Below are 22435 nucleotides of genomic sequence, written 5' to 3' on the forward strand. Positions count from 1 at the left end.
CTCCTCCCTGTGGCCCTGTCCACCCCGTCCCTGTGCCTGGGGGCAGCAGGCCTCCATCCTCAGGCCAGGATGGTGGGCTGTGCCCTCCCCGCTGGGGCACCAGGCAGCCTCCTGGGCCGCGGGTCCAGGTTCTAAACCTGCAGAGCCAGGACTGCCCGTTGGCCTTAGCCCTCCTTGGGCCGCCTCTCCATTTGCCCTGCCGCCCGCTGTCCTGGGCACCTGCTTTCCTACCAACCCCCTGTGGCCCAGTTTCACACTTTCCTTAGACCATATAAAATGCTCTGTCGAGTTCTGCTTCTTCATGGGGGGAGTGGGCGCTTATCAGACTGACCATCTGAGAAAAATGAGGAACTGGTTAACAAATGCAATCTCCACTGGAGGGCCAGGGGACGCACCAGGAGCTGAGCCTGAGGGACCAAGTCCCATCACCCATCACAGGGGGCACAGCAGGGACCACTACTTTCTTGGATTTTCTTCCTGAGGCATTTGCAGTTCACAGGTCACAGACGAGAGGTTGGGAAAGTGGAGAGAGATTTCAGTGGTCTTGGGGACTGACCGCCGACATGAAGTGAAGAGAAGTCAGCTCACAAGCTGAGAGGGGAAGGGACTCTGGCCAGGCACTCAGGCTTTTGTGACCAACGCTGGTTCTAAGCAAGGCTGCTCCCTAGCAGAAGCAGAAGTAAGACGGGCCCCACCTGAACCAGCTCAGACTGAACTCAGGTGTTCTGCCAGAGCCAACAGGTGCCAGACTGAAGGTCAGCCCACTGGGAGACAGGGGCTTCATGAAGAAGAAAATGACCCTCACATTTTCACTCACAACGTCTTATTTTTATTCAAAAAGTATCAGGCCTACCAAACGACAAGATCAATTGACCAAAGAACCAAGAGGAAAATTGAAAACCAAACAGACCAAGAGGAAAAACAAAGACCAAACAGACCAAGAGGAAAAACGAAGACCAAACAGACCAAGAGGAAAAACAAAGACCAAACAGACCAAGAGGAAAATCAAAAACCAAAGAGACCAAGAAGAGAAACAAAGAACAAACAGACCAAGAGGAGAAACGAAGACCAAACAGACCAAGAGGAGAAATGAAGACCACACAGGTCCACAGGTGCTCCAGAGATCTGAATGTCAATCACGAGCTTAAAGTAACTGTGATGATTTTTTTTAAGACGATGGGGGAAAGATGGAGAATTTCAGTGGCAGAATTCTATAAAAGAATCCAACATGAGTTTATGAATGAAGAACATAATAACTGCATTGAGAAATTGGTAGTTTAATACCATATTAGACAAAGACAAAGAGAAGTTTAGAGAATGAAGGGAGGTGAAGAAATCAAAATGGAGCCACAGAAAAAAGATAAAAATAGAGAAACAAACATGCAGGACTCAGTAGAAAAAATAGGTTTATCCTACAAGGAGAGATGAGTGAGTCGAGGTAGCGAAGTATTGTCAGAACTTTAATTGATGAAAGCTATTGACCATAGATTGAAAACACACTGAGAATCCTAAGCAAGGCAGGGCACATAGAACCACCCCTGGCCCTGCTGGTGCTGAAATGTCAAGACAGAAAAATTGAAGAGGTCAGGGAGAAGGAGAGACAAAGTAACTTTACAGAAGTAACAAGGAGACTGACAGATGACTTCTCGTGGGCATGTTGGAGTCCAGAAGACACTGGGACTGTGCCTCTGTCACCTGAAGTCGGCCACAGGCTCGAGGTGTACACCTGCTGACAAGGTCCGCACAGATGAGGACAGCCCAGGTGGTGGACACCCAGAGCCTATGCCGACGGCAGCATCAAAGCTGGAGAAAATACGTGAAGAAGTTTAAGGTAGAAAGAAAATGATGAAAAGCAAGGAGATTGGTAGAGAAGAGGGGCCACAGAGGACAGGCACGTGCGGGTGAGTACAAATGACCGTGACGCTGCGAATGTCTTAGGAGTCTGTCAACATTTACAGGAATGAAGTACTCGGGGACAGGTCACAGATTCAGAGGAGACTCCATGGGTTACGGTTCTCGGTGCACCTGGAGCTGGTTCATAAGATCAGATCCTAGAGCTCCAACGTCACAGATTCCTGGTTAACTACACAGACGACGGAAGAAAATATGACCAAGCGGCAAGTGGGTGAACATGGTCGCTGAACGGCAGCTGCCCCAAATTCAGGTCCACCCAGGACCTCAGAGTGTGACCTTATTTGGAAGAAGCGTCCTTGCAGATGCAGTGGGTAAAGAGGAAGTCACATTGGGTCAGAGCCATAACTACAATGGTCAGTGTCTCTACAGGAGGACGTCGAAGGAAGCCCCGACCCATGGCAGGAGGCATGACGTGGGCAGAGACTAAGGGAGCAGCCACAGGCCAAGGGCCAGGGTTTGCCGGGAGCCACGAGACGCTCCAAGAGGCAAGGAAGGGCTCTCCCCCAGAGCTCAGAGAAGCCTGTCCCTGCTGTCACTGTGCCTTCAGGGCTTAGTCTCTGGAACTGCATGAGTGTGAATCTCTGCCGTCTCAGTCACTCTCCTGTGGCGTGTTGTTGGGGGCAACCAAGGGACTATTAAAATGGAGGCAAATGAGGAAAGGCATTTCAATGCATCAACCAAAACACTCAGACAAGGGATGAGGGGGTCATCTATTTGTCCTGAACAAAAAGCAAGGTCAGATGCAGGCACTGGCTCCAATGTGCCGCCGAAGCCCACCCCCTCAAAAGCTCTTCACACAGACGCATGGTCACTAGGTGACCCAGGAGTGCAGAGCTGGCCTCTGGGGTCAGACACAACAGTCACTAGGTGACCCAGGTGTGCAGAGCTGGCTGCTGGGGTCAGAGGCATGGTCATTAGGTGACCCAGGTGTGCAGAGCTGGCCGCTGGGGTCAGACGCAACAGTCACTAGGTGACCCATGTGTGCAGAGCTGGCCGCTGAGGTCAGACACAACAGTCACTAGGTGACCCAGGTGTGCAGAGCTGGCCGCTGGGGTCAGACACAACAGTCACTAGGTGACCCAGGTGTGCAGAGCTGGCCTCTGGGGTCAGACGCAACAGTCACTAGGTGACCCAGGTGTGCAGAGCTGGCCTCTGGGGTCAGACACAACAGTCACTAGGTGACCCAGGTGTGCAGAGCTGGCCGCTGGGGTCAGATGCACAGTCACTAGGTGACCTAGGTGTGCAGAGCTGACTACTGAGGTCAGATGCACAGTCACTAGGTGACCCAGGTGTGCAGAGCTGACTACTGAGGTCAGATGCACAGTCACTAGGTGACCCAGGTGAGCTGAGCTGGCCGCTGAGGTCAGACACAACAGTCACTAGGTGACCCAGGTGTGCAGAGCTGGCCTCTGGGGTCAGACGCAACAGTCACTAGGTGACCCAGGTGTGCAGAGCTGGCCTCTGGGGTCAGACACAACAGTCACTAGGTGACCCAAGTGTGCAGAGCTGGCCGCTGGGGTCAGACGCAACAGTCACTAGGTGACCCAGGTGTGCAGAGCTGGCCGCTGGGGTCAGATGCACAGTCACTAGGTGACCTAGGTGTGCAGAGCTGGCCACTGGGGTCAGATGCACAGTCACTAGGTGACCCAGGTGTGCAGAGCTGACTACTGAGGTCAGATGCACAGTCACTAGGTGACCCAGGTGAGCTGAGCTGGCCGCTGAGGTCAGACACAACAGTCACTAGGTGACCCAGGTGTGCAGAGCTGGCCTCTGGGGTCAGACGCAACAGTCACTAGGTGACCCAGGTGTGCAGAGCTGGCCTCTGGGGTCAGACACAACAGTCACTAGGTGACCCAAGTGTGCAGAGCTGGCCGCTGGGGTCAGACGCAACAGTCACTAGGTGACCCAGGTGTGCAGAGCTGGCCGCTGGGGTCAGATGCACAGTCACTAGGTGACCTAGGTGTGCAGAGCTGGCCACTGGGGTCAGATGCACAGTCACTAGGTGACCCAGGTGTGCAGAGCTGACTACTGAGGTCAGATGCACAGTCACTAGGTGACCCAGGTGAGCTGAGCTGGCCGCTGAGGTCAGACACAACAGTCACTAGGTGACCCAGGTGTGCAGAGCTGGCCACTGGGGTCAGATGCACAGTCACTAGGTGACCCAGGTGTGCAGAGCTGACTACTGAGGTCAGATGCACAGTCACTAGGTGACCCAGGTGAGCTGAGCTGGCCGCTGAGGTCAGACACAACAGTCACTAGGTGGCCCAGGTGAGCTGAGCTGGCCGCTGAGGTCAGACACAACAGTCACTAGGTGACCCAGGTGTGCAGAGCTGGCCTCTGGGGTCAGACGCAACAGTCACTAGGTGACCCAGGTGTGCAGTGCTGGCCGCTGGGGTCAGACGCATGGTCACTAGGTGACCCAGGTGTGCAGAGCTGGCCTCTGGGGTCAGACACAACAGTCACTAGGTGACCCAGGTGTGCAGAGCTGGCCGCTGGGGTCAGACGCATGGTCACTAGGTGACCCAGGTGTGCAGAGCTGGCCGCTGAGGTCAGACACAACAGTCACTAGGTGACCCAGGTGTGCAGAGCTGGCCTCTGGGGTCAGACGCATGGTCACTAGGTGACCCAGGTGTGCAGAGCTGGCCGCTGAGGTCAGACACAACAGTCACTAGGTGACCCAGGTGTGCAGAGCTGGCCTCTGGGGTCAGACGCAACAGTCACTAGGTGACCCAGGTGTGCAGAGCTGGCCGCTGGGGTCAGACGCAACAGTCACTAGGTGACCTAGGTGTGCAGAGCTGGCCACTGAGGTCACATGCACAGTCACTAGGTGGCCCAGGTGTGCAGAGCTGGCCGCTGAGGTCAGATGCACAGTCACTAGGTGACCCAGGTGTGCAGAGCTGGCCACTGAGGTCAGATGCACAGTCACTAGGTGACCAAGGTGTGCAGAGCTGGCCGCTGGGGTCAGTTCTGCACCTCAGTGTTTGCTCCTGTGTCCAGCCATTTTCACCTCTTTGGACGCCATCTGTGCTCTTCTTTCCTGGGGTCTTTTCAGGTCATTTGCCATCTGGCCTCTGTCTCAGCTGTGACCAAAATAGCTGAACAACTTAGAGGAGGAAAAGTTTGCTGGGGCTCATGGATTCAGAGGTCTCCACTGCTCTGGACGCAAGGTGAGGCAGTGGACCAAGGGTAAAGGGGACAGCAGATGAGGATGCGCCCCTCCTGGCACCACCGGAGCAATGTGGGGGGGCTGCAGAGGACACACACTCCCAGGGCAGTGGCCCACTCCTGCATCCATGTCCACCTGCCTATGGTTACCACCCGGTCAGTCCATTCAAAGGAGGGTGGACGGACCAGGCCACAGCTCCCATGATCCAGTCTCTCCACCTCTGAACATTTCTGCATTAACAAGGAGCTTTGGGGGACCCCCAGGTCCAAACCATAAGAGTAACATTTGAAACTCTGTGTGCCTCCGTGAACCTGGCATTTTGGAAAAGGTGGTGGTAAAGGGATCAATGAGGATCAGAGGGGTAAGAGGCTGGGTCAGGGGTGAACTGACTGCAGGGCGGGGGAGCCGTGGGGTGATGGTAGTCTGCAGATGGACGGTGCTGCTGGCACACCAGGCCCAGGTGTCCACTGTGAGCACAAAAGAAAAGTCAGAGTGTCCCAATCTACTAAAGAGTGGACTCTAGGATTAGAGACGTCCTACAAAGGCACCACAGACAAGGCTTCCCCTGTGGATTCTCCAGACAGTGGGGAGGGAGGCTGTCGGCTCTCCAACACTCCTCAGCTACCTCATGAGGCTGCTGGAGTCGCAGCCTGGGAACTGGGCCTCAAGTCTCGGTGTCCACTGAGAGTAGCTGAGAGGCCACAGGGTGTGACCAGGGACATGGAGGCCTGCGGGGAGCGTGGCCAGGGAGGAGGTTGGAAGGGAGCAGGTGGTATGCACAAGCTGGTGCAGACTGACCAGCAGGAGGACCCCAGCATGTCACAAAATGCTGCCCCACCCAGAGGTACAGCCACCATAAACATGTCACACCTGACACGGGACCCAAAATAATGAGGAAACAGGCAGATTGAAGGAGCAGGCGGTTCCAGTCCTACAGTAAGAGTGGAGACTTCAGTAAGGCACTGAACCTCACTGAAAAGCTGACTCCCAGAGCTAGATGCATGTCCAGAGGGAGGGGGAGGCTGGATGGCCCCTCAGACAAGCAGCGACAGACCAGGGACACTCTCAGCCACAGAACACGCCTTCTCCCCTGTGGGCGAGCCACCATCCTCCAGAGCCACCGACCTGCCAGCCACAAAGCTGCTCTCAATGACGTAAAGAGACTGAAGTCACACAGACTGTCCTCTTTGACCACAGTGACCTGAAAGTGGGAAGAAAGTGGAGTTCTCCAAAACAGTGAGTCAGGCCACAGCACGTGACCAGGTCTCAGGGACCTCGGAGGGAAAGGGAGGCCTCGGGGTGAGTGGGTGGAGCACAAGCCCAAACCTAGGTGTCCTGGAGCCCTGAGAAGGGAAGGCTCTGAGGGCGACCTGAGCAATGAACTGCACAGTCCTGATCAGAGTAAGTACGCCCCACGCCTGTGCCACACACCCGGCAATCCACCTCGGGGGACTCAAAAGAACAAATCAAAATAAAAATGAAAATAAAAACATCTGTGGGGCTGGGGCTGGGTCAGCGGCAGAGCGACTGGGTTCACTCCTCAGCACAACATTAAAAAAAGGGGGGGCATTTGTCCATCTACAACTACAAAAATCTTTTTTAAAAAATAATAAAACATAAAAATATTTGTAAATGGTAAAAATATAAATAACAAATCAGTGATTTCACACAGTAAGAAACTGTAAAAACAGAAAACTAACTCCAAAGGTAGCAGAATGACCCTTTAAGGATCACCCACTGAAGACTAGTATTACAGAAGTGACTAGGGCCAGATAAATAGAGAACAGGAAAACCAATAAGAGAATCAGCGAAAGCAAAGTGGGTTCTTTGAAAAGAGCCATAGGATTGAGAAGCTTGTAGCTGAACTGAAAAGAAACCAAGGTTCAGTCATAAAGGAAAATGGGACGTCACCACCCCCTTATGTGAGTAAAAGACTAGAGGAGCACATCTGGTCGCTCCCAGGTCAATGAGGCACGTGACAACTTCCTAGGAATGCACAGAGGACACAGGGACACCGTGTGGTACTTCTTCTTCCTTGATCACCCTCAGGTCACGGCTGGTTTCCTTGCCTCCCCTCCTGAGTGGCATTTCCTCTAAGGCAGGCTCCAGTCACCCTGTCCCCTGCCCTGATTGGAATGTGCTGCGCCTGCCCCTGGTTTTAGGGAAGGTGGCAGAGGTGACGTCCCCTTGGTATCCTAGTAGTCCCTGCCCAGCCCTTCCAATGGGCCGGCCCCCGCCTGTGGCCTCCATGTCCTGGACAAGCAGCAGGTGACCTTCTCTTTGTGCGTTAAAGAGTCTGTTTCTGAGGCTGCAGTTTGATTATAATTGTCCCACCAGGGCCTGAGTTTACTCTGCACGGAGTTCACTGAGCTTCTTAAAAGTGCAGATTCAGGTGTGTCATTAAAATGGGACGTTTTGGTCCTTATTTCTTCAAAAGTGTTTCCCTTTCCCACCCTCCTCTCCTTCTGGGACTCTGGTCATGTGTGTGTATGCGTGACGGGCCAACAAGTCTCCTAAGATTTATTCACTTATAAGTTCTGTCCTTTAGGTGAGAATATCTTAATAAACCTAATTTCACGGTCACTAATTCCTCCTATGTTCAGACCCTAGAGTAAATTTCTCATTTCATTTGTTGTTCTCCTCAATTTCAGAAATTCTATTTTATTTATTTTTAAAATCAACCCCTCTCCCTGCCTCCCTGTCTCCCTCTCCCTCCCTCCCTCTCCCTCTCTCTCCCTCTCCCTCTCCCTCTCCCTCTCCCTCTCCCTCTCCCTCTTTCTCTCTCCCTCTCCCTCCCTCTCCCTCTCCCTCTCCCTCTCCTTCTCCCTCTCCCTCCCTTCCCCTCCCTCTTTACTGACATTCTCTATATTGGGTGGAACATCATTCTCCCGGATTCTTTCACTTCTGTGTCCATAGTTAGATTTCAGTTTCCTGAGTGTGTTTAAGGGACTTACTTTATTTTTTAGAGACTATTTATGACTTTTCTCCTTTGTAAATGCTTTGGGTTATACATGAGTAGACTGTATTTGGACATAGCGCACATACGTGATGATGCGTGACTTCCCATTGTGTGGGGGTATCTCACGTGGAGTTAGACTGCCCAGCACTCATCCATGAACACAGGAAAGTTATGTCCCCTTCTTTCTCCTGTCTGTCCTGTTCCCACCCCTCCTCCCTCCCCCACCCCATCCAACCCAGGGACCCTCCACTCCTCCCTCCCAGCTCCTACTGTGAGTCACCTCCATACACCAGAGAGGACATCTGGCCTTTGGTTTGGGGATTGCTTTATTTCACTTAGTGTGATTGTCTCCAGTTGCTCTCCACCAAATGCCGTAATCTCATTCTTTCCTGAGGCTGAGGCTCCACTGTGCATGTGCCCCACGTTTCTTTACCCATCCACCTGTTGCAGGCGCCTGCTGGTTCCGTACTCAGCTGTTTTGAATTGCGCTGCTATCAACCCTGATGTGGCTCATCACTGCAGTGTGCCCATTTCAGTCCTTTGGGTATAAACCTGGAGTGGACCCTGGGTCACATGGTGGCCCCCTTCCTGGTTTCCTTGGCGTCTCCATTCTGCCCTGCAGAGGGGTGGCACCACAGCAGTCCCACCAGCAGTGGGGGCCTTCCCCACCCCCCAGCACCCACTATTGCCTCTGCTCTGGATGAGGGCCATTCTGTCTGGAGGGAGGTGGGACCTCAGGGTGGTTTTCGTTGCGTTCAGAGTCTTACTTTAAAAGCACCATTTCTGCGTCTCCTCAGGGACAGTTTCTCTCCTGGTTTTTACTTCTCTGTGAGAGGTCCTGCTCCCTGACCTGCCTCATTACTTTTGTTGAAAGCTCTGCAGCTGGCTGTGCCCTGTGCTGGCGCCTGGGCCAGCCTGGGCGGTTTGCTGGGCCATTCTCCTCAGGGACAGTTTCTCTCCTGGTTTTTACTTCTCTGTGAGAGGTCCTGCTCCCTGACCTGCCTCATTACTTTTGTTGAAAGCTCTGCAGCTGGCTGTGCCCTGTGCTGGGCGCCTGGGCCAGCCTGGGCGGTTTGCTGGGCCATCTCCTCCACGTCCTGCTTGATCAGAGCTTGAAGGTCAGCCCAGGGGCCTGCGAGAGCTGCCCAGGTCTCCCTGAGCATGTGCCCCTCTGTGGGTGCTGGGGCCTCCTAGATGCCCAGGAACACTGGGGGGTCTCTCAACCCTTCATCCCTGGAGGCCCATCCAGCTCTGCTCAAGGCTGCTCAGGGCGCCGCCTGTTTTCACAGACGACCTCCTTGCCCCAGAGGCCAGCTGATGGTCCATCCGCCTTTGCAGGTTCTGAGAAACACCCCACATTGCTGCTTGTCCCCAGGGAGTCCTGAGTCTGCAGATATCCAGGCTGCCCCTGAGCCAGTCCTCCAGGGGCCAGACAGGTCAAAGGGACGGCCACCCCTCCCCAGAACCAGTCCCCACCCTGCCCCTCCCCCGGCGTGTCCAGCAGTGCAGAGAGTGTGGGCAGCACAGCTTTATTGATGTTCAGAGAGTGGCACTTCTGGGGACAAGAGCAGGGTCAGGAGGACCCAGTTCGGACTGGGGAGGGTGTGGCCTGGGGCAGGAAGTGGGTGCAGCAGCCAGCTCTCCCATGGGCGGGGCCGGAGAGCAGCCAGGGAGGGCTCAGGCCTCAGACTTGGGCTGGACAGGGAGGAAGGGCAGGAGCTGGTCCTTCTGTGTGGGCTCCTGCAGGCTGGGGTCAGGACACCCGGGTGGGGAGGAGGGACCTGAGCCCACTGGCCTGGGGACATGGCTGGTCAGCAGCAGGACTTCTGGCCCAAGGAGACACCACAGCAGGCCGGGCGGGAGCAGGTGGGGCGGCAGAGCAGGGACACGCAGGAGGCCGGGCGGCAGCAGCTGGGCTGGCAGGAGGAGGCACAGCAGGAGGAGACGGGCACGCAGCAGGCGGGCCTGCACACGGGGCGGCAGAGCAGGGACACGCAGGAGGAGGGTCTGTAGCAGCAGACGGGCTTGCAGCAAATGGGCACGCAGCAGGACGGCTGGCAGGGGGAGGAGCTGCAGCAGTCAGACTGGCAGCTAGACTGCTGGCAGCAGGAGGAGGAAGCCTCAGAGCACACAGGCACACAGCACACAGGCTTGCAGCAGACTGGCTTGCAGCACACGGGCTTGCAGCAGAGGGACACACAGCAGGACCGCTGGCAAGGGGAGGATGAGCAGCAAGAGGGCTCACAGCAGGACTGCTGGCAGGGGGAAGAGGAGCAGCAAGTGGGCTCACAGCTAGACTGCTGGCAGCAGGAGGAGGAAGCCTCAGAGCAGAGGGGCACACAGCACACAGGCTTGCAGCACACGGGCTTGCAGCAGAGGGACACACAGCAGGACGGCTGGCAGGGGGGGCAGCTGCAGCAATCAGACTGGCAGCTAGACTGCTGGCAGCAGGAGGGGGTGCAGGAGCTGGTGCAGACTGATTGGCAGCAGGGTCTGGACACACAGCTCACTGGGGTGCAGAGGAGGGTCAGGCAGGGGGCTGGGGTGCAGCAGCTGGGCTGGCAGCAGCTGGGGGCGCAGCAGGGGGGCTCGCAGCAGCTCTCTGGGCAGTCGTCCACCTGCCAGGAGGAGTCGGGGCAGGAATCGCAGGAGCCGGGCTGGCAGACGCGGCTGCCATAGGTCAGGTCGCTGGAGCAGACGGACATGTTGGAGGCGGCCATGGTGGGTGTGCTAGAGGAGGGTGAGTGTGTGGGTGGGTGTGTGTGAGTGTGTGTGTGTGAGGACTCAGGGCTCTGTCCTTTATACCCGTCCAGGGGCCAGCAGGAGGCCCAGCCGCGCCCTTTCCTTTCCTGGTTGGTGTTGGCGCCTGAGGCCCCTCATTAGGGCTCAGCTGGTAAAACCCCTTTGGTGCTATCAGAGCCGCTGCCCTGCGGAGTCTGTCCCCTGGGTCACCTGGAAGGAAGGTGCTGCTTTGGGGGCTGACCCTGCACCTGCCCCCCGTGGGCCACCTGCCAGGGCATCTGGTGTTGGCTCCTGGCCCTGCGGACACTTTCTGTGTGTCCTTGGCCTCTGTGCGCAGTGGACAAGCCTGTCCTGTGGAGCCTCCTGGGTTGGGGAGAAGTCCAGGCGAGGGTGGCCCTCCCTGTGGCTGGTCTCTGTGACCTGATGCTGGCGTGGGCAGCAAGGACAGGGAGACCTCGTCTCCGTGGAGATGGACATTCCAGGGAGGCCAGGGCTCCTTGGACAGTCGCTGCATTGGGACAGTGAGACCTGGGCACAGACCAGTCTGTCCATGTGGCCCTTGAGCTTCCCCGAGCCTGTGGTCACTGTCATGGCATGGCGGACCTGGGTCAGCACCTGAGGATGGAGGTGACCAGCAGGAGTTGGTGTGGAGAGAGGTGGGTGGAGGATTTGGAGGGGCGTGTGGTTGCCCAGGCCCATGCCCAGGGGGTCAGCCTGGCAGAGTAGCCCTGACCCAGGGTGGGGACAGTCAGCATGCCCTCACCCAGATCCCGGGCCCAGCACAGGTAGTGGACAGTTCCTCCAAGAACCTTTCCAGGTCCCGTGGCCGCCCCAGCTGGGTCGGAGCCACACAGTCCTGGACAGGGTGGAGAGCCAGCTTCCACGGTGGCCCAGGGTTCCTGTGGATCATTCAGCTCATGAGGTGTCCACGTCAGGTGGGCACGCCTGCAGGCCCTGGAACCTTCCACCGCTGTCCTAGAGGCCCAGCCAAACAAGCAGCCCGGACATGGAAAGTGACGTCAGTGTCTGATATCTGCACGTGGAAGGTTGTCACCACGAGAGTGTGTCACCCATGGAGTGCGTGGCTGTCCCAGGCTGTGTTCTCGGTGGGGCTGAGGGAGACAGACGCAGCCCCTCCCTGCACACCTCCCCCTCCCAGGGAGAGCAGGCGGGAGAAGCCGTGGATCCTGTCGCCCGAGGGTGAGGTGCAGAAGTGCATAGATGGTGGCCGAGAGGAGGGTGACCTGGGAAAGCTCATGAAGGTCAGACACTGGAGTCTGTGAATTCAGGAGGTGACCTGCCTGGGTCCTCGGCTGTGGCTCCGTCCCCTCCACTGAGATCGTTCAGTCTTGATTAAAATTCCACCTGAGCCAAGTGGCCCTGAGTGGACACCAGGGCACACCACGCCCATGGCTGTTGGCCTGGCACCTTGTGGCCCCCGAGGTGATGCCAGAGACCCAGGTCACCAACATGTCACAGCGGAAACCCAGATCACCAACATGTCACAGCGGAGACCAGGGCAGGGAGCAGGGGCCACGGCTAGAGGGACGCTCAGAGCAGGATCCGAGAAGGTAGACCCCATGTCCCCAGGAAGAACAGCCCCCAGCGCAGCTCAGGGGCCACAAGAAGCCACCGTGCAGCAGTGACCTCGTGGTGAGGCCCCTGGGCACTCCACACCTCCACATCCACTTTCACGTCTCCACGGAGTTACTCAGACGAGGGACCTAAGCACAGAAAGGCCACACGGCCCCATGGGCAGAGCTGAAGCCACCTGCTCTGTACCCGGGACCTGCTCCCCATCAGGGTCCCCGTTCCTAGAGGCAGCGGAGAAGGAAGGGGACACGCAGCGGAGGACACTTGACACGGAACAGGAGAACTCAGACATCCCACTGGACACTCAAGATGGCCGCGTGGAGGTGGCTTGGCCAGCTGCTCCATGGCCTGAAACCAGGAAAGCACCCGGGCAGCTTCCCATCATGGTGGGCAACCAAGGGTGGACGTTACTGGGCATTACTTCTGGACAAGGCCGGCAGGGACTCGGGGTGGGACACAGTAAGGCAGAAATCCCAGCGCTGTCACCAGCAGTAGCACGTGCCCGAGGGGCCCCGGAGCAGAGTGGAGGGGACAGGGGACTAAGGGAGCCACACGTTCAGAGGCTGAGTGTGTCGGACGGGGAAGGTCACAGGTGGACTGAGCCCCAGGCGGCCGCCCTCATCCTCCTGTGGGAAGGAGCCACAGCTGTCCCAGCTCCCGCGGGGGCCGAGGAAGGAGTCGCTTTACGGCCACCACCGGGCCTCCGTGACCAGGAGGTCCTCAAACACGGAGAGGGGTTCACACAGGGGACCTGGAGTGGACACCCCAGTGCCCCCGTACTTGCAGGACCAGCTGGGGACACATCCCACAGGAATGTTAAATGGTCACTTTAACGAGTCTTTTTTTTTTTAATATTTATTTATTTATTTTTTAGTTTTCGGCGGACACAACATCTTTGTATGTGGTGCTGAGGATCGAACCCGGGCCGCACGCATGCCAGGCGAGCGCGCTACCGCTTGAGCCACATCCCCAGCCCCTTAACGAGTCTTTTAATTGAGTTTGGAGACTGAAACCCAGAGACCAGGAAACACAGGTGACAGAAGGGACAGAGGGGACAGAGGTTGGGTCCGCCACACAGTGGCACCCAGGAAAGCTCCCCGGAGGACCTCCCGCCACATGGACTGGCAGCCGCTAGCCCTGGGAAGGGCCCTGATCTAGAGTCTTCAGGCCATCACCACGTGAAGACCAGCCTGAGCCCAGGAAGCCCCCGCCCAGGCCTCCCTGTGGGACCCCCACAACCCACCCAGTGCTCTGGGAAGCCCCTCCCCACTCCAGGGCCTCCCTGTGGGACCCCCCACCCACAACCCACCCAGTGCTCCAGGAAGGGAACCCCCACTTCAGGGCCTCCCTGTGGGACCCCCCACCCACCACCCACCCAGTGCTCTGGGAAGGGAACCCCCACTCCAGGGCCTCCCTGTGGGACCCCCCACCCCACAACCCACCCAGTGCTCTGGGAAGGGAACCCCCTGCCCAGGCCTCCTTGTGGGACCCCCCACCCACAACCCACCCAGGGCTCTGGGAAGGGAAGCCGAGAACATCCGACCCACGGGAACCCTTCTGTAGCTTTTCATTGACCTTTTCCCCCTTTCTCCGTCTTCTCTGTTCAGTTGTGACCTGAATGGTCCCGGACACTTCTGCATATCACGTATGTCTCGTTTTCCTCACTTCTTGCATTGTGTGAAGGCATTTATTTTTGATGGACCAGTGTTTTGAGGACTTAGTATTTTGAGGACTGGATTTGCATGATTCAGTTTGGGCTTATATTCTTTCATTGTTATGTTTCTAAATTTTTATTTATATGCAATTTTTCTCTCCCTTCTCTGTTTCCCTTGATTCTCTTTCTCTCTTCTGCTAACAACCAATCTCCATTGTTCTCTCTTTCAATATTTCTTTAATTTATTAACTTCTATTTTCTCTCCTCCCCCCTCATAATCATCACATCCTACATCACTTCTGTTCTCTCTTTGTTCTCTGTTCAAAACCGTAAACACTTTTGCACTTTGTTTTTACTGTGGACAGTAACTGGTCACATTGTTTCTGTTTATGGTGATAATTAACATTGTGGATATCACAGTAGGAACTATTCTGTCTAATGCTGTACATTGTTTGCATTGGCTGTTGTTATTATTTGCTTCCCCTAAATGGTGAGGAGCACCTTCAGGGCACTGTAAGCCCACAGGGTACAAACTACTGCCTCAGACCCACACTGTGAGATGGACAGACACACAGACAACATGAAGAAGCAAGGAAACAAACTGCCCCAAACAAAGCAAAGTACTTCAACAACAGAATCCATTAAGGTCACAGTGGAAGAAATGTCAGAGAATGAGTTTAGGATGTTTTTAAACTGATCTGGGGTAAAGCATGATGTAAGATTTGGAATCAGAGAGAAAATACAAGAAGTGAAAGATCACTTCAATAAAGAGAGAGACTCTGAAAGAAAGTCAAGCACCAATTCTCAAAAATGAAGGAATCAATAAACCAAATTAAGAATTCCATGGAATGCATCACCAACAGACAAGAGCACTTGGAAAACAGAGTTTCAGGCAATGAAGACAAATATATAATCTTAAAAATAAAGTTGACCATGAAGAAAAGATGTTAAGAGACCATGAAAAGAACTTCCAAGAAATATGGGATATCATGAAAAGACCAAATATAAGATTTATCAGGATAGATGAAGGCTCAGAGCTGAAAATTACCCAAGCATTAACAATGAAATGGAAAATCAAATACAGAAATATTACAGGACACCAAACACACAAAATTACAGCAGACCCACACCAGGCACATTATTATGAAAATGCCTAACAAACAGAACAAGGAAAAAATTCTAAAGGCTGCCAGAGAAAAACGGCAGGTAAAATCTAAAGGCAAGCCAATCTGGATCTCAGTGATTTCTCAACCCAGACCCCCAGAGCTAAAAGGTCTTGGAACAATGTGTACCAAGCTCTGAAGGTAAACGGAAGCAGCCAAGCACACCATTCCCAGCACAACTAAACTCCAGATCTGACAATGAAATAGAAACCTTCCATGATAAACAAAGTTAAAAGAGTTCACAACTAAAAGCCTGCACTATAAAACATTCTCAATAAAATACTTCATGAAGAAGAAATGAGAGGTATAACTGAAAACCAGCAAAGGCAGGAACTACACTATGAGAATAGCCAGTCAGGGGCTGGGCTGGGGCTGGGGCTCAGCGGTAGGGCGCTCACCTAGAGTGTGCGAGGCCCTGGGTTCGAGCCTCAGCACCACATCAAATAAATAAATAAATCAAAGATATGGTGCCCACTACAACTAAAACATAAATATTAAAAAGAACAGCCAATCAAAGCAGAAACTCAAATTAAAATCCAGAAATAAAATGATAGCAAATAAAAATTATTTCCAATAATAACATTGAACATAAATGGTCTAAATTCATCACTCAGAAGACACAGACTGGCAAATTGGATTAAGAACAAGACCCAACAATGTGCTGTCTCCAGGAAACTCACCTCATAGATAAAGACATCCACGGACAGAGTGAGAGGATGGCAGGAGCACCCCTCACATGAGTCCTGTCAACACGCAGGGGTTTCTAGCTCACCTCAGATAAAGTGGACTTTAGAAGGACGGAAGGACATTCCATACTGCTTAAGGGAACTATACATCAATAAGACCCATGACAATCATAAATATTCATGTCCAAACAATGGAGCATCCATGTACATCAACAAACGCTTCTCAATTTTAAAAAGCAAAGAGACCACAACACAATGATTTTGGGTGAGTTTAACACACCTCTCTCACCACTGGACAGATCATCCAAATAAAAACTAAATAAAGAAGCTACAGAACTAAATAATACAACCAATCATTCAGACCTAACAGACATACATGGAATATTCTACCGTCAATGACTGAGTACTTCTCAGCTGCCCGCGGATCCTCCTCTAGAACAGACCATATCCTAGACCATGAAGCAAATGCAAAAACAGACATGATACTGTGCATCTTATCAGACCATAATGGAGTAAAATTAGAAATCAATGATAAACAAAAACAGAAGCTACTCTAACACCTGGAGACTAAATAATGTGCCACTGAATGACCAAGGGATAGCACAAGAAATCAGGGATGAAATGAAAAAACTCTTAGCGGTAAATGAGAAGATCAATGCCACAGATCAAGACCTCTGGGACCCTCGGGGGCAGCTCTAAGAGGGGAGCGCCTCGTGAAAAGACACAGAGTCGCCAAGTAAACACCTGACATTACATCTCAGAGCCCTAGAAAAAAAGATCAATCAACACCAAAAGCAGAAGTCAAGAAATAGTTAAAATCAGAGACAAAATCAATGAACTTGAAACAACAACAACAACAAAATTCCAAATAAATCAACAAAATAAAAAGTTGGTTCTTTGAAAAAAAAATACAATTGATAAAGCCTTAGCCAAATTAACCAAGAGAAAGAGGGAAAGAATCAAATTACTAACATTTGTGGTGGAAAAGAAAATATCATGACAGATGCTACTGAAATACAGATGATCTCAGAAGTTGAATCAGAAGGACATAGAAAATTTAAACAGATGAATTTCAAGCAATGAAATAGAAGACACCATCAAAAACCTACCGAGAAAGAAGCCCTGGACCAGACCGATTCTCAGCTGAGCTCTACCAGACCTTCAGAGAAGACCGACACAATCCTCCTCAAGTATTCCATGAAACACAGAAGGAAGGAGCCTTCCAAACTCATTCACCCTGATTCCCAAGGCAGACAAAGACCCGTCAGGAAAGAAACCTTCAGGCCAATATCCCTGATGAACATAGATGGAAAAATTCTTAATAAAATTCTAGCAAATTGCATACAAAACCATATTAAAAAGATAGCTCAGCGTGATCAAGCGGGGTCACCCCAGAGATGCAAGTTTGGTTCATCAACGTGACTCATCACACGGATAGACCTAAAACAAGAACCACGTGATCATCTCAACAGGCACAGAGAACGCATCTGACAGGCTGCAGCACCTCCTCCATGTGCAATCCTAGGAAATCTGGGGACGGTGGGAACAGACCCGGACCTTGGGAAAGCCACCTACGCTCAGCCCAGGCCAGCGTCATCCTAAATGGGGAAAAATTGAAAACCTGGAACAAAACAGGAAGGCCCTCTCTCACCACTTGTCCTCAGCACAGTCCTGGAAACTCAAGCCAGAGCCGTCAGACATGGAAAGGAATTAGAGGGAGACAGATCGGGAGGGAAGAGCTCACCGCGACCCTCTGTGCCCACGACACGAGTCTGTGTTTAGAAGCTCCAGATCAACTTCACCCGAAGACCTAGAGAACTCACGGTGAACTCAGCAACGGGCAAGCCATACAGCCACAGAGCAGTCGAAAAAGATCAGATACTGGGGAATCAGCCTAACAGAAGGGGAGAAACCCTTGACAACGGAACTAAAGGACACGGAAGAAAGAAGCTCAAGACCTTAGAAGATGGAGGATCTCCCAGGCTCCTGGAGAGGCCGAGTACGCTGTCCAAGTGGCCCTACCACAGATCGCATGCAGTTTCTATTAAAATCCCCATGGCGTCCTCCATAGAGATAGAAAGAGCAGCCATGAAATTCACCAGGGAAAACAGAGGCCTACAACAGCCAAAGCCATTCTCAGAAAGGAATAAGTGAAGCCGGAGGCCTCACAACACCAGACCTTAACTAGACTTCAGAGCTACAGGGACAAAACCAGCACGGCACTGACACCAGATCAGAGCCTAGGCCCGTGGTGCAGACCAGGGACCTGGGGACACAGTTAAGTCATACTGCACAAAGGCACAGAAACCTACAGACGGTGCTGGGAACTGCAGATCCATCCGTAGCAGAATGAAGGTCTCTCACCGTGCCCAAAACTCAACTCCGAGGGCCAAGGACCTGGGCACGGGGCCAGAGACCTTTCCCACTAGAGGAAGATGCAGACCCAGAGCTCCATAATGTCAGTCAGGAACCAGGTTCCTCCTAAGGCCCAGAAGTGAGATCGAGACTCAGCCAGTGGCATCACATCAAACTGAAAAGCTTCTTCACAGCAAACCCTCGAGAGTGTGAAGAGGGAGCCGACAGAATGAGAGAAAATCCTGACCACGGGCACCTAGTAGAGCACTCATCTCCAGGACATAAAAGGTCTCAGAAAACTTCACATCAGAAAATCAAATAACTCAGACGATGAATGGACAAAGGAATTGGACAGACACTTCAAAAAAGAAGAAATACAAATGTCAACAAATACATGAAAAGATGTTCGACTTCTCTACAGAAAAAGGCAAATAAAAATACACTGAGATTTCACCCCACTCCAGGCAGAATAGCAGTCCTCAAGAATACAGGCAACAGTAAGTGTCGGCGAGGATGTGGGGGAAAGGCACACCCACACACTGCTGGTGGGGACTGCAAATTGGGGCGACCGCTATGGAAGCAGTATGGAGAGTCCTCAGAAAACTTGAAATGGAATCACCATTTGACCCAGTTATCCCACTCCTAGGTTTATACCCAAAGGACTTAAAATCAGCACACTGCAGAGACGCAGCCACATCAGTGTTTAGAGCAGCTCAATTCACAATAGCTAAGCTATGATACCATCCCAGTGAAAGGTTAATAAAATAAGTACTTGTCACTCCGTTTCTCTATATGCTTAACAAAACACTGTTGAAATCTTAAGAACTGTTTGCTAATCTTGTTCACAGAATTGTTCCCAGAATGTGCTGTCCCCAACTGTGGACTGTCTGCTAATCTTGTTCCCAGAATGAGCTGTCCCCAACTTCCAAACTACAAAATGTAACTTCTCTCCCGCCCTCTCCAGGGAAAGTATATAAGCTCTGCTTAAGCTGTTCTCAGGGCTCTATCTCTCTTTGCTATAGAGAGCTTGGGCCCCAGCATGCTGGTCTCCAAATAAACCCACCCTTCTGCTGTTGCATAAGACAGTCTCTTGTGGTCTCTTCCTCCGACGTTTCGCCGGACCCTAACACCAGGTGCCCTTCAACACAGGAATGGATAAATAAAATGTGGTACACATACACAATGGAATATTACTCAGCCTTAAAGAAGAATGAAATTGTGGCATTTGCTGGTAGGTGGACGTGCCTGGAGACTCTCAAGCTAAGTGAAATAAGCCAATCCCCAAACCCAAAGTCTGAACGTTCTGTCTGATATGTGGGTGCTGACGCACAACAAGACGGGGAGGGAAGAATAGAAATTCAGTGGATTAGACAAAGAGGGATGGGGGAAGGGGCAGGGAGAGGGAACAGGAAGACATAGAAAGAATCAGACCTAACTTTCCTACGACTCACGACAGTTAGTCCACATCATGTCCCACCACAGAATGGGAGTCACTCCACGTCTGTAGGACACGTCAGAACACATGCTGTTGTACATGAGAAGACACCCGCTGGAGGAACGTGCAGGTGGCCCAGAGCGTGAGCGGCTCTGTGGAGAGCCAGGCGTCCCTCGGGCAGCGGAGACGCGGCCACGGTGTGACGGCAGGAGGGACAGTAAGCAGCAGGTTCAGCCGAGACCTGCCACACTGGCTCCGTGGCCAGGGAGAGAGCACCACGAGGACCACGCCAATGACCAGGGGGATAGCAGGGCCAGCTCTCGGGACAGTGAGCACCATCGCGGTGTCTGGACGGGGCACTGAGTGGCTCCCGGGAGCCGGTCCTCAGAGCACTCACCACGTACAGGCCGGTTGTCGATCAGAGGACCAGCCTGTTCCCCCAGCAGGGAGAACCTCGTCAGGCTGCCACAAGCCGGGTCCAGGGGAACACAGTGTGGTCACATCCGTGGGACAGGGACAGCGTGTGCCGCGCCAGGTCCACCCTGGCTCTTTGCAGACTATAGCAACTCCTCAGGGGAGCTGAGGAAGAGCCGATGGACCTCCCTCCAATGCTCTCGACGGACACACGTCCTGCTGACACCTGGCCCCGTGTGGCCGCTCAAGGCAGGTCCTTGGGGCCTGGACGGTGGGTCTGAGGATGGGGCGACTGAGGCCAGTGCCTTGGAGGAGGATGGAGGGGTCCCTCCAGTGCATCAGGACTTGCCAGCAGGCACCACTGTCAGTGTGAGGCACTGACCCAAGGTCCCGGTCAGCAGGACTGCCCCACGCTGCTATCCCCCATGCAGCCTCCACACAGCCTCCAGGGCTGCATCCAGCCCCAGCTGATGGTGCTGGTTAGAGCACCAGGACTAAGACTGCAGAGAGCAAACAGAGAGTGAGAGCTGGAAACAGGTGCAGAGGGTGGGCACGAGGTGTGGGCACCCAGAGAGTCAGGAGAACGCCGCGGCCTCCATGAGCCAGCTGTGCTCAGCTGCAAACACGAACGCGTAGAAGATACAGAGCACACCACGTCCCACGGGAATGGCAGTAAGAGTCCAGGGCTTTATTCCAGGATGACATGGGCGCCACTGACCGCTGGTGCCCTGGCACCTGTGAATGCAGCCAGTGCATCCCCTGAGTGACAAACGTGCTCTCTGCCTGCTTTTCACCACTGTCACAAAGTACCTGAGGCGGGGCTGTTATAAAGAAAAGAGGTCTGCTTAACTCCCAGTCCTGGAGGCTGGGAGTCCCCTCAACATGGTGCCAGCCTCTGGCGAGGGTCCCCACTGTTGTGTCACACCGTGGCAGATGGCATTGTGGTGGGAGGGAGTGAGAGGGACACATCACGTGGGACACAGAAGCCATGGCGGGAGGGGCAGTAATGACCTCCCTGGCCCTAGCGCTGTGGTACCACCACCCTCACGTCACCGAGAACCAGGCTCCAGCCCAGGAGCCCTTGGCACACGCAGGCCACATCCAGACGTGTCACTAAGCCAATCTCCACCTCCAGACGGCCCAGAAGCCCTCTCAGGGCTCGCAGCTCCACCGAGGCCCGACCCCTGCAGCGCGGAGCGGGACTGAGAGGCCGTGCTGCCCGCTGAGCGCCCCGCAGCCCTGCCTCCCTTGACCTGATGAATGTAAAGTGAGCACAAAGCACAGCTCCGGCTGGTCACCAGTTGGCGCCAGCCCAGGGGTTTCCCAAAACAGAAGTGAGGAGAGAGCTGGCGCCCGCGGTGGCCTCTGACAGACGGGAGCAGAAGCAAGAGGCAGCCTCGAGTGCAGAGGCCGGGCGGGAGGCCGGGGTGGGCAGGCTGCCGGCCACAGATCCCGCCTGTGCCTGGCGCTGAGTGAAAGCGCCTCTCCAGGTGGCCGTGAGACCAAACCACAGAGGTGACCAACGTCACCTTCAAACAAACCCCACGTCACGAAGAGCAGGAGGCAGCGGGTGAGCGCTGTGGGCAGCAGCCTGCTCTCCTGTCCAGCCTCGCGCCCATGCTGTGGGCCAGCCGCGGCTGGGCAGCTGAGGGCTTTGCCTGGACACTAGGTTGGAAACCAGAAACACGCTCCCAGCATTTCACCCAGACGGGCAGGGAGGCCAGCTGCCGGGCCAGGCTGGCTGGCCACGGGCAGTGGGAGAGCCACTGTGTCCGCCCGGTGCCAGGGAACGAGGAGCCCCTCCTGTCCCTGGTGTGGCCAGCACAGTGGCCCAGCGAGCAGGGCAGCTGGTGACAGGTCACCTAAGGGGCAGGTCCTACTGAGCGCAGGGACAAGGCAGCTCCTCCAACCCAGGCCAGATGCGGCTCAGAGGGACGGGCAGCTCGTCCAGCTGTGCCCACTCCCCTGCCCAGGGACGTGGCTTGGGGGAAGAGGCCCAGGAGGCTCCCCGTCCTGCCTTCCCGGGACCTGTGCACCCCAGCCAGGGAGTGGCCAGGGAGTGGCCAGGGAGTGGCCAGGGCCCTGCCCCGGGTCTGCACAGACAGGGGGAATCCACACTGGACACGGCGAGAGAGGAGGGTCACCCCAGCACAGCCAGGGCAGACATGAGTCATCAGTCCGGGAGGGAGGAGGACATGTCCCGGGGTCCACTCAGGCGCCTGGTGGTCAGATCACTTGGCCAATTATCTGCTGAAAGTACCAAGGGGAAAATGTCCCCAAGAGGGGCAGGAGGCTGAGAGGGTGCCCAGAGCTGGGTCTGAGCGGGCCGTGGGTTCCGGCTGGACCTCCCGGGC

General features: G+C 54.3%; 2 protein-coding genes across 5 annotated transcripts in view; both read right to left on the reverse strand.

Moving 5' to 3' along the window:
* The window catches only part of Tspear (thrombospondin type laminin G domain and EAR repeats), a 157745-nt gene that overhangs the window by 47441 nt on the left and 87869 nt on the right, over positions 1 to 22435 (reverse strand). The gene's annotated exons all lie outside the window — the stretch shown is intronic.
* LOC144253274 (uncharacterized) lies at positions 9851 to 10759 on the reverse strand. 4 transcript variants are annotated; one of them, XM_077795077.1, is made up of 3 exons: positions 10379 to 10759; positions 10176 to 10279; positions 9851 to 10109 (listed from the first exon to the last, which is right to left on the reverse strand). In XM_077795077.1, the coding sequence occupies exons 1-3, from the start codon at positions 10757 to 10759 to the stop codon at positions 9851 to 9853; spliced, it is 744 nt and encodes a 247-aa protein (XP_077651203.1). The 4 variants fall into 4 exon arrangements, with proteins under 4 accessions (XP_077651203.1, XP_077651202.1, XP_077651201.1 ...); XM_077795076.1 differs by having other exon boundaries at positions 9851 to 10279; XM_077795075.1 differs by having other exon boundaries at positions 9851 to 10214; positions 10290 to 10744.

The sequence above is a fragment of the Urocitellus parryii genome, chromosome 2 (genome assembly GCF_045843805.1).
Source record: "Urocitellus parryii isolate mUroPar1 chromosome 2, mUroPar1.hap1, whole genome shotgun sequence".
Classification (NCBI taxonomy): Eukaryota; Metazoa; Chordata; class Mammalia; order Rodentia; family Sciuridae; genus Urocitellus; species Urocitellus parryii.